This window comes from Pongo abelii, chromosome 5 (genome assembly GCF_028885655.2).
Source record: "Pongo abelii isolate AG06213 chromosome 5, NHGRI_mPonAbe1-v2.0_pri, whole genome shotgun sequence".
In the NCBI taxonomy this organism is placed as follows: Eukaryota; Metazoa; Chordata; class Mammalia; order Primates; family Hominidae; genus Pongo; species Pongo abelii.
The window spans coordinates 22,746,500-22,758,793 of record NC_071990.2 but is presented as its reverse complement, the minus strand read 5'-3'; the positions used below and the strand labels follow the sequence as shown (position 1 = coordinate 22,758,793).

Sequence of the window (12,294 nt, the reverse complement as noted above, 5' to 3'; positions counted from 1 at the left end):
ATGTGGAAAGAAAATTGGGGCTGTGTTTTCTAGAAAAACTCATAAATGAGCAAAACCTAACAGGCATTCCAGGAATCAAGCTATGGAAAAGGGATGAGATGGTAGTTTTAAGAAAACACTCTAATCTGTCTTTGTGCCAGAGACAAAACATTTTAAATATCTCTTGTTGTGTAACAAAGTACTCTAAAATTTACTGGGCTAAATGGGTTAAAACAACAATAATTTGTTTGTTCATAATTATGCAATTTGGGTTGAAATGATCTTTGCAATGGTGTCAGTTAAGGTGCTTCAACTCAGACTGGAGGGTCTACTTCCACAGTGGCTGATTCTCTTGGCTGACAAGTCCAATGCCAGTTGTCAGCCAGAAGCTCAGGGGTTGCCTCACATGGCCTCTTCCTGCAGTTAAGTTTATCTGTCCTCTGGCCTTCCATGATTTCAGTCCCTTCCATATGGAAAATATATTTACTCTTTCCTGAGACCAATAAAACCTCATCTTATTAGAGCATTGTCTCAGGCTTGAAGTCCAGATTCTCATCATCTAGGTCATATCCAGGTACAGATGAGATTCTTAAGGCCTGGCTTCTCTTGATCTGAAGATCTGTGAGCATGTGAGACAAGTTAATCTGTCCCTCATATCCACAACATACAATTGTAAACCAGGGACAGGAAAATTACAACAAATGCTCCCATTCAAAAACAGAAAATACAAGAGGCACATAGTAATCGTTGGTCCAAAAAATTCTGAAATTTATCCAGGTATAAATAAATAGTTTCTCAATTAGGGCTCAATTCTAATGTCTGGAAATTTTTTTTAGTGGTTTTTGGTTCTGTTCTCTGATCTGTCCTTCCTTTTCGATAATAATTGACCCATATTTGCAGATGGGTTGCTTTCTTAGTACTTCCTGTCAATAGGAAGTTAACATCCAAAGGCCTCTGTTTATTTTAACCTGTGTCTGTCCCTCTTAATCCAAATTGGTAATGATTCTGCTAATACAATTACCTTAAAGGCTTTGTAGGTTTCCAATGAATCTTTTGAAAGTCTACCCTATTAAAATAAAATACACAAAAGTCATAACAATGCATCTATTTAAAAAAACCCTCTTGAATCTCAGCTGTAGAACAATGTCTTACGATTCTTAGAAGTCCTTTTTTTTCTTGCTGAGGAGCTCCACAAGTCATGCCTTTATGATCTTAGGAACCCTGTAGTCTAATAGAGAAAATCTAGAAAGTATTGCCTAAAGTGTTTCAAAGAAATTAACAAAGGGTTTTGAAACCTGACCTTACCGCAAATGCCACAACCAGATTTCATCTTTGTCCTCAGGCCATTTGTTACTGTGAGAATTATTGACAATTGGAATAGCTGAGAATGAGAAACAGGTTAATTTTCATTTATTTATATTTTTGAGACAGGGTCTCATTTTGTCACTTGGGCTAAAGTGCAAGGGTACAACCATAGCTCACTGCGGCCTCACTCTTTGCTCAAATGATCCTCCCACCTCGGCCTTCAGAGTAGCTGGGACTACAGGCATGCCACCATACCCCACTAATTTATTTTTTATTTTCTGTAGTGAGGAGAGTCTCTCTATGTTGCCCAGGCTGGTCTCAAACTCCTGGCCTCAAGTAATCCTCCTACCTTGGCCTCCCAAAGTGCTGGGATTCAACGTGGGAACCACCACCCCTGGCCAAGAACCAGATTTATATTTGAATGAAGCAAATCCTGGCTTTTTTACATTGATTATTAATTTTGTTCAAAAACTAAAATTTCCTTTGTAATTTATTTTGTTCCTCCTGTCTTTGTCATAAATAGGTAAAGTCAAAATAGTTAGCTTCAACGTTCTGCCCGGAAATCACAATACCTGAGCCACAAGGTCATTAAGTATCATTTCTATCATCAGCCTTACTGCAGATGGAAGCCTCATTCATTTTTCCACCAGCCCCATTCTCTCTAGTCACCAAGAACAATTTCCCGAATATTGTTCCAGTGTATAATAAAAGTTTCTTTGAAGCCCTTCAGGCTTCAGGGCCCTTCAGCCCTTCAGGGACTGCCACCTAGTCCCCAAACCCACTAATTTCATGTGATTCATTTACACATTGTACTTGCAGATACAAATTTTGTTTTAACTTTCTAACACTGCCTTAAAAAGTCACCTCAAAAACTGAATGACTTAAACAAAAACAATTCATTATTTCTTATGATCATGGGTTGAGCTGGCAGTTTTTCTGCTTTACCTAGTGCTAACTGACGGCTAGCTGGTTTACAGTGGCCTCATCCATAAGATAAATTTATGCTCTCTGGATAATGGGAGCCATCAGGCAGGGGCTGTCTGCCTCGGACCTGTTCTCCCTGCTGGCTGGGTTCCTCAATTCTCTGCTATGTTGCCTCTCCATGCGCTTATCTTGAACTTTCTCAAACATGAGGGTCTCAAGGTAGTTAGATTTTTTTTATGTGGTGGCTGCTTTCTACTAGCACAAAAGTAAAAACTACCAGACCATCTCAAAGCTCAGGTCCACAACCAGGACAGCATAATTTCTGCCTCATTCTATTGTTTAAAACAAGCCACCAGCCCATCCCATATTCGTGCAAAGGGCATTGGTACCAAGAGGATGTGATTCACAGGAAGCCAAATAAGTTAACAGCCTAGCACAATAAAAATCAATTACCTTACAATGAATTGATTGAAAAGAAACTATTGGACAGCAGTTCTTGAAGTGTGGTTCCCAAACCAGCAGCATCAGCACAACTGTGAAACTTTTTTTTTTTTTTTTTTGAGACGGAGTCTCGCTCTTTCACCCTGGCTGGACCGGACTGCCGTGGCCTGATCTCGGCTCACTGCAAGCTCCGCTTCCCGGGTTCATGCCATTCTCCTGTCTCAGCCTCCCCAGCAGCTGGGACTACAGGCGCCCGCCACCACGTCCAGTTAATTTTTTTTTTTTTTTGTATTTTTAGTAGAGATGGGGTTTCACTGTGTTAGCCAGGATGGTCTCGATCTCCTGACCTCATGATCCGCCCGCCTCGGCCTCCCAAAGTGCTGGGAATACAGGCGTGAGCCACTGCGCCTGGCCATAACTGTGAAACTTTTTGCAAATTCGAATCCTTGGCCTGTACCCCATACCTACTCAATGAGAAACTCTGGGGACAGACCTACAAATCTGTGTTTGTCAAGCCTTCCGGGTGATTCTAATGTAGACAAAAGTTTGAGAATTCAAGGGCAAAGAAATGTGTTAAATTGAATTTGTGTCTTATGTGGAAAATGTTAAAGCATAGCCAACCAGTTAATTCTTATTATGAATTACTTAACTCTTACTTTTAACACATTAGTTATAAAAAGGTTAATTTTGCTAACAATGTTCTATGACTATTGGTATAAACCATTCTTTATAATATAGGTAGTAAATAAATGTATTGGTCAAATTAATCAGCAATCCAAAAACCTAAATGAAATGTCTAAGAATCAATTATCTTTCTTATCTATCTACATACACACCCACACACAGACCCACATGCACACACACACCTCCTTTTTTTTCTCTTTCTTTTGCTCTATGGTTGTTGCTATTGTTGTTTTTGTGGTCACTTTGATAGTATTTTATGTTATGTTTGAATGATAATTTTTTTTGTCATGAATAGTTGTTTATTTCCAGAATCAACAATGCAGGTACAGTAAAGAAGGAAGCTAGCATACATGATAAATATAGGCAGGGCATGAACAATTTTTCAGAACAATTATTTTTTAAAACAACATGGCAATGTATATTTAAGATAAAGATCCTGCTTCAGTGGGGAATTAGCAACTTGTCCAAGGACGTTTGGTAGAGAAAAGGTTTCACTTATATATTGATCCCTCTCTTTTCAGTCCACTGAGATTAGGCATGTACTCAGTAATTTCAGGCTGTTCTATAATCTTCCAAAGTATTCAGGTGTTTGCAAAATTAACCTCTCAAAATATTGCAACTGGAAATGGCCTATTGTACTCCATTAATTGATTAAATTCTACATGCCATTAGAGCAGCACTTGTTTGATTGCCAATACAAATGAATCATGGGAAGTGGTTTGTTAGGGAAGAGAAGGTAAAGATAGAAAGGATTCAAATATTATCAGCAGCATAAGAAACTTGTAGTGCTGCTTTCTGTGTAAAAGTTCCAAAATCAAATGATATTTGTAGCCTTCGACACTTGATTAGACTATCAATGACAGTAGTTGTGCAAATAAAATCCTGGAGCAGGTCACAGTTTCTCTTACTTTATTTCTCTTAATTCAGTAAATGTTATGGAGCACACCACATGAGGCAGGTATCATTATACATCACAGAATCCTCATATCATTCCTATGTTGTAGGCAGTATTATTATCCACATTTCACCAATGGAGGAAAAAAAGTCAAATTAGCCAAGTTGGGATTTAAACTCAGTCTGGCTACAAAGTTCATGCTTCTAGTCACCAGGCGAAACAGACTCTTTATACTGATCTCAGGTTCTCACTTTGAAAATATTTGGGTATACGCCAATATGGTGATTTCTAAAGAAGTTAAAAGAATCTCTTACAGGTTAGACATCTGAAATTGTAGTCATGGCTACTGTCATAGAATAGATGATAGTCTTCTCTATTCACAGTTGCTTAATTGTAAAAGGTCTTGAACACATTTCATCTCATTTGACTCACTCAATTCTCAAAAGGAATTTATTCCAATTTTGTCACTATGAAAAAGAAAAATAGAAATAAAACCTGAGGCTTAGAGAAGCAAAGTAACATAGATAGTTCATGCAACTGGTAGATGTCTCAGCTGGAACAGTAAGGCCAGTATCCTGATGTCAAATCTTATACTTTTCCTGGAAACCCCATAAATTCTCAAAGATCAAGTAACAATCCACAAAGAAAGGGAAGCTTCCTCAGCCTCATTTATACATCTGAATAGGAAGATTGCTGAGAAGCAGAACCTTTAAAATGCAGTATGAATTTAGATCTTCTTTATTTAAAATAAGTTTCATTGTTATACTCCCAATACAACTTCTACTCTTGTATTTGATCTCCTTCTTTGACTGAGAGAGACAGGTCTGGAGTGAGAGCTAGAAAGCTGGGAAGTAACCCCATCCAGTTTTATGGGTATTCACAGACAAGCATACATTGCTTAGCAAAGTGACCTATCCTAAGTACTTCCAGCAGACAATCGGTTGATAGTCATAACTTTAGTGACACAGCATAGCTTTTGTTTCTTTAGAATACATGGACTGGCACCTACAGAGAGGGGTCATTTGGTGGCTTTGCTTCTTGAATATGTTTCTATTTTTAATAAATACTTAAACCCTATGATGCCATTCTTATTCTGCTTCCCTTTAATATGCTTTCTGAGAAGGTGCTATGTGTAAGGGACTTTCAAGGAAAAATAAAATAGAAAGGAAGAAAAGAGTGCACGAAAATAAAGTTCTGAGTATTTGGAGAGGGTACATAGCAAAAAGGAAAGCAAAAATCAGGAAGAAATGTGATAGAGAAGCACAAACTGGCAGATGGTGTAGGAAGAAAGGAGAGGGCTTCAGAAGATTCATATGAGATGGTGTCAAAGAAGGGGACACAGCTAAGTCCCTATTCTCCTTTGACTCAATCATCTGCTTATTGGTACAACCAGCTACCGTCAGCTTAAATCTTTGCTGAAACTAAATGGAGACTTAGCACCATTTGTTGTGTGAATCTGCGTCTGTAATTTCTGTGACCATTCAGGGCAAAAATTGTTCCCATTTTTTTCCATTTCATGCATCGTTTCAGAGCTATGTAGTCTCTATGTAGAAGCTGTGGGTGCCAATTTGAATGAGTAGAAAAACAAGCATTGTAAAGCCTGCATTGCCAGCATCTGCTTCTCTCATTTACAGCCAGAGAATGAAAGGTAACAAGAGCAACTCAATTTAACAACAGTGGATCCTGTGTTTGCATAAGTGTCCCGTTTTAACTAAGAGGCAACTGTGTATGATCCCTTCAGAGAATCAGGTTGCTGGTTGGCAGTCCTCCAGGAGCAGAAACACCTGCACAGTGGAGACGCACGATCCTCTGTGAAGGGTGCCAGCCATGGCCATTCCACATCACATGCTTAGCATCTGACTAAGGATGTCAGTTGTTTTCGAGGGCCAGTTGGTTACAGAAAATAACTACAGCTCTGTTGAGACCCTTTGTCTCTTTGCTTTTCTCTCTGATCTGACTAACCTCTTTCATTCTTTGCCTTATGTTATATGGCTTAGACCAAAGCCTGAGACATTTAACCAATTTATAAATATTAAATGCAGAAGGCATACTTTATCAGTTCCTGGAAACATCAAAGAAGCTGGAAGGGGAGTGGAAATTGGATGGCACTTTGTGGAGGTCACTTTGCTGACAGTCAAGTATTCAAAGGTAGGGTTTCGTCCATGGTTTTAAACCATTGCCTTATACAGTAAGAGTCTTTTCTATCATTCTTCTGGCTCTTAGCACAAGCCTGGAAGAATGAATGAATGACAACTAACAAATGACTGACAAAGACCTTAATGCTAATTTGTGTAAATGTGACTAGATCTGGACATTTATTTTGCTTTTATAATTAACTTACTTGGATAACTTCCAAAAAGTAACTTATTCTTAATTACTCTCTGCCTTTATTTCTTCCTTTTTTCTTCATTCTTTCCTTCCTTCTTTCAGTTTTTCTTTTTGTCTTTCCTAAGAATCTGCCTTCTTATACTACATTAAAGAGAAGGAAGGAAAGAAGAAGGAAATTCTTGGCCTGATAAAATTCTTTCCTTTTTCCTTCCTTCTTTTCTTTCTTCTCTTTAGTGTAGTATAAGAAGACAGATTCTTAGGTCATGAACCTGCTTCTGCCTTTAAGAAGAGAGTTCTTACTTTTTGAAGGCATATTGGGCCACTGGATCCTAACAGACATGCATTTTTTTTAAAAAATGTGAATTTCCTTGCTAATGCCAATTTACTTTCTCTTCAATTTATTGAACTTCTAGAGAAAGAAGATAGCATCATGCTGATTCTTTGCTCTGGATTTAAACTGAAATTATAGCCACCAGAGATCATGAATAAATAATTCTCAAAAAGTTTTAGAGACTCTTCTAACTATAAACCAGCCTGAGATAAGGATGCAGACAGAACAGTACCCATGAAGACTGCTAAAGCCAGCACCCATTGTTAAACATTAACTGGGTGGCAGTATAGCTGGCCAATCAGCTATGCATTCTCACATCCTCTATCAAACTGACCTTGAGTATGAGACAGGAAAACAGTGCTAGCTATTGTATGCCAGACTGAGTGAAATATATTTCTTTCTGGAAAATTCTCAATAGAGAAAGAAAAATTCATCAGATCTGAAAAATAGCTCAATTTACACAACCATTATCAACGTAATTTCAGGTTATTCTTCCAGTTGCAGGTGCTCTCAAAGTTTATAGTGCATTCAACCCAAAATGTTATTATTAAACTAATTAAGAATAAAACTTCTAGGCTTAATAAATAAACCTGTCAGCCCATGTAACAGTGAAATTATCCCACATTTTATGAAGAATACAGTATTTAAAATTCAAAAGGATCACTTTTATAGTTTTTGTCTGATCTTTGGAAAGTATGACAAATTCATGTGACCCACAAGTTGCACTATCATCCCTCTTGGAAATACCTATTTCCATCATCACTGCCATGTAACATCTACATTTTCCTCCATTTCCCATCCAATCACTTATTGACTTTTATTGATCCTATTTATTACAACACCATGTTTAATATCATAACATCATAAAACATATGATGAGTCAAAATGAGGGAAAAAAATGCCCAAGCTTCCTTTTTTTTTTTTTTTTAAAACACTGGGTCCATTTTCCCTGTTAAAAAAAGAGGTTAGGAAGTTATGGTAGATCTTGTACTGAAACACAACTCATTATGTTAGTTTCCCAAGAATAGTTGGAAAAACTTACCAACAACCTACACAACATTTTCCCACTTGGAGAGGGTATTAAAAGGTTAGTTGTATATGATAGAATATCAAAGAAGTTTAGGTCGTAAGGACTGAAATGACAGGAGAGTCATTGTTCCAAATCTCCTTGTCATCTCTCTGATCCAAAGCAAGATTTTATTTTACAGTTTTAAATATAAGATTAGTGCTAGGAGATATTTTTTAAACTCAGCAGCTTCTACATCACATGAATATTTTTCAAGGCACACTGGTTCAAGGGATATTTCATTAGAAACAGCAGCTACCAGAACAATCATGAATATTAGCTATATGTTATTATTTTGATGTTTTAGCTATAAACAGTAAGAGGCAAAACCTTTAATTTCTAGGGCATTTTCTATTCTGAATAAAATTTGGTAAACTTGGCATCTGGAATACTAATCAGAATATTTGCTATCCATGAAAACAGCAAGTCAGCCATGGAAATGCCTGTCTTATTAACTGTGAAAACTGAAACACAGAAGGAAAATATAATCTGTTTTAAATATATTCTAGCATGCTGAGAGGTGGAATGTATTTGGAAGGTCATAACTGGCATACTTACTTGGTGTTTTCTAGAATATGTTTTAGAATAAACACAGTGCCAAGACGAGGCACCAAAAGAACCATTGGCCTGATACTACTGTTTGGAGGGTCTGGAAGAGAGATATTTAAACACAGTATTTTATATGTATTTCTAGGTGCTAAAGCAATATTTATTTTCTTAAAGAGGTTTTCTCCAAAATATATGCAAAAGGGTTACAAGTAAACCTCCTCACTTATGTAAGTGTGTAAAATTTTCCACCCTTGAAGCCACAGCACATGTATTTCTAAAAAAGAAAAAATATATATATATATATTAGCAAACCACTAACACATGTGCATACACTAGGAAAATTGGATTACTTTACTTGACTGAATGAATAGATGCATTTATTTACTTCTGAACCCTTATTTGAATATAAACTTGTAAGAACTGATCACTTAGATTTAGAATGAACAAAAACCTACAGAAAAGGGAGTGGATAGGACCACCGGCCAGGTCAGGTCCTCCTGCCGTTGTCTGCCTTAATTGGGGTAATTTATTTTGATTTGTAGTCTTAGAAACCTGAAATTGCATAGTGTATTCCTGCCCACTGACTGGCATGGGTATCTTTCTAGAGTGAGTTATTTTTCTTTTATTAGGATAGAAACATTGGCAATAATGAAATTTTAGCACAAGTTTTTGTAAATATAAGAATGTGAGAAGGATGATAGCTCAGTGAACGCAATCTTTTTGGTTTATACATTTGAGTTTTCATTGACATAGAAATCATCTAGCAAAAATGACCTCAGGCTTTGAACTTTTATAATACTCTATAATACTATATTAATGTTAAGTACGAACTGCTACATACCTGTATGATTATTTAAGAGTCCCATTTTATCCATCATAATCATTGAAATATCTTCAGAACTTTATAATGACACAAACTTAAATTCCTCTGTGAAGGTCAGGAAACATGGGTTGTATTTCTACTTGGAAATTTCTCTTTTCTCTTTTTGTGATCATTACTTGTCAGTCTCTTTTTCCCTTTTCGTCCCTTCATCACTGTTATTAATAGACACTCTGCAAATCCATCCCACCGTGCTCAATCCCTCCTGCCGTGGACAAATACTTGTTCAAGTAATTCATGGAAAAGTAGATGCAAGTGGATGCAAGCATTTCCCTCCCAAAGTTGTGTTTTAAAGGAGCTGAGAGCTTCCCATGTTAGGAGTAAAGCAATAATACCTTAATGATAGACACAACGAACACAAGTGAGGAGTAAAAAATTTGCTGGAAAGGAGTTTTTAGAAAACTAAAACCTAAAATCATAGAGTAATTAAATCGAATTAGTATAGTCAGAGTTACATTATCAGAAGTAAGTCTGAGGCTGAGCTTGGTGGTGCACACCTGAAAATCCAGCACTTTGGGAGGCCAAGGTGGGAGGATCACTTGAGCCCAGGATCAAAGGTGACAGTGAGTCATAATCACACCACTGCATTCTAGGCTGGGCAAAAGAGCGAGACTCTGGCTCAGAAAGAAAACAAAAAGGAAGGAAGTTTTAGTATATTTGGGGTGCTATAAGAGGGAATGGGTAGGTGGGCATTTAGAAACCAAAGCAACATTTGACAAGGTATATGTTCAGAAAATCGGATTATAAGCTAACTCTAGAAATTTGACCTGTTGAGGTGACAGGGCTAGTGTGGTTAGACCCAACTGAATTCTAGGTTTCCTTATTCTAATCCAGAACTTCCTTTTAAGATTTGCTGTTTTATGACCTCGGTTTTCTATCATATAGTAGATACCAATAAATATTTGACTAAATGAATCATTTTCACTATTCATACTCTTATTCTCCACATTGTTCCAGATATGAGGATTTCTCTACATGATGAGTATCCTAAATCATGTATTAGAGGAGGCCAGCCTGTCTCAGTGATTACTTAGAGAGGAATATGTATACATTAACAGTTTTTAAACAGAGAACACTTACTTCACTCCAAACTGAACTGTACACAAGACAGGAATATATAAAACATACAAAAATAGAGCTTCTATAGTTCAAAAATTAAATGTGCATAGGACATACACGCCCTTCTATTGGTACTTCCTACAGAACTGTTTTGGCCCAATTAAATCTATTTATGAGTAAAGGGCACTGGGGCTTAAAGGGCAGCTCACCTAAATCCACATGGGAATTCCAAAGCTGGGATAGGAATTCATGCCCCCCTTACCTTGACCGAGTGTTTTTTCTGGTAATTTATACTGCTTTTATGCATACCTCTGGATTTAGCGCTCTTGCTTTTTCTTTCTGTTTGTTTACTTGTTTGCATTCAGTTTTTTAGGTATTTTCTAGTTCTAACATTGATAAGCTACAACAGTACGCTTTCCCACTTAGTATTTTTACCAGTTTTTATTACTGTCTCTAAAATCTAGATTGTGCTAATACTAACAAACTTTTGGTCAAATATAGAATAAAATAAATATATTTAGCTAATTTGATCAAAACTCCAAATGAACATGGTTTAATTAATTACAACAAACCATGGAGCCACAGTCAATTCTGAAAAGAGAAATCCCATGAAAGCAATTCACTTAAAATAGTTTATACTTGGTTTCATTGTTTTATAAGATTGAACAATGACAAAGTTATCTTTTTATAATTAACTAAAAGTTACAATTATTTGGTGGTTTTCTAATGCAGGATCCACTATAAAAAAAAAAAAGAAAAGAAAAAGAAAAAGTCGGGAGGCTGAGGCAGGAGAATCACTTGAAGCTGGTAGGCGGAGGCTGCAGGGAGCTGAGATTGCGCCACTGCACTCCAACCTGGGCAATAGAGCGAGACTCTGTCAAAAAAAAAAAAGGCACTCAGACATCTAAAGTGAATTTCAAAGAGAGAAAATCACAGACTTGGAAAACACGGAAGTTTTAAAACTACAGTAGTAACTAAGACAACATAAAGATCTGGTCTTTTGTTGCTGTTGTTTAAAAAAACACACTTTTTAATTTTTAAAACTAGCCTCCAAAACAGTTCATCTTCACATTTCCAAAATAAAGTTTTAACTAACATTCCCTCACTAAATGAATAAAAATGTAATACCCCAAATAATGTTCAAATTACTGGAGATATAGATAGATAGAGAGAGAGAGAGAGAGAGAGATACATGATAACTATATAAAAATTATATAATATATGTGTATATGTATGTTTGTGATAAACTAGGTTCTTCAGATAGCAATATGGTAATGGTAATATAATTTCCAAAATAACAATTAATACCTATAAAATAAGCTATAAGATATTAAGCACTTTTGCTCAATCATTTAATTTCAAAACAATCCATGAAGGAGTATGATAGAGTATATATACTTTGTATGCATTTTATATGTATTTTATTTTTTTGACTGAAGACTATTGGTGCATATGAAGAGTAAATAATATGAATTATTCATTGAGAAGACCTGCCCAAAAGCCTTTTAATGTTGTTGTTGTCACTAGTGTGTCCAAGTATGCGTGTGTGTGTAGGGAAAATTACAGAAAATCCAGAGATACGGAAGAACAGATTTTCCTAAAATCCCACTCCACTAACATCACCACTGCTATGATTTTATTATATTAAATTCCATCTCTTTCTGTATGCATAGAATTATTACAAATAAATAACTGTCCTAATCAGGTTAGATGGTATCATTGCTTTCTTCTAACAGAATCTAGAGGCCCAAAGAGAATGAGGACCTTGCTCAAGGGCACACCATTCCTTGGTGGTCTCCCTGGTCCAGTTTCTATTCACATGCCACCCTCCCTCATCCATCCAGGGCCAAGTG

The 12,294-nt window shown here is 36.5% G+C and overlaps 1 protein-coding gene across 1 annotated transcript in view; it reads left to right on the top strand.

Moving 5' to 3' along the window:
• Positions 1-6,094: 6,094 nt before the first annotated feature.
• Positions 6,095-12,294, top strand: part of LOC129059809 (uncharacterized) — a 75,825-nt gene continuing 69,625 nt past the window's right edge. The window contains exon 1 of the mRNA XM_054557074.2: positions 6,095-6,376. Coding sequence (XP_054413049.2) covers positions 6,095-6,376 — 282 coding nt within the window. The remainder of the gene's footprint in view (positions 6,377-12,294) is intronic.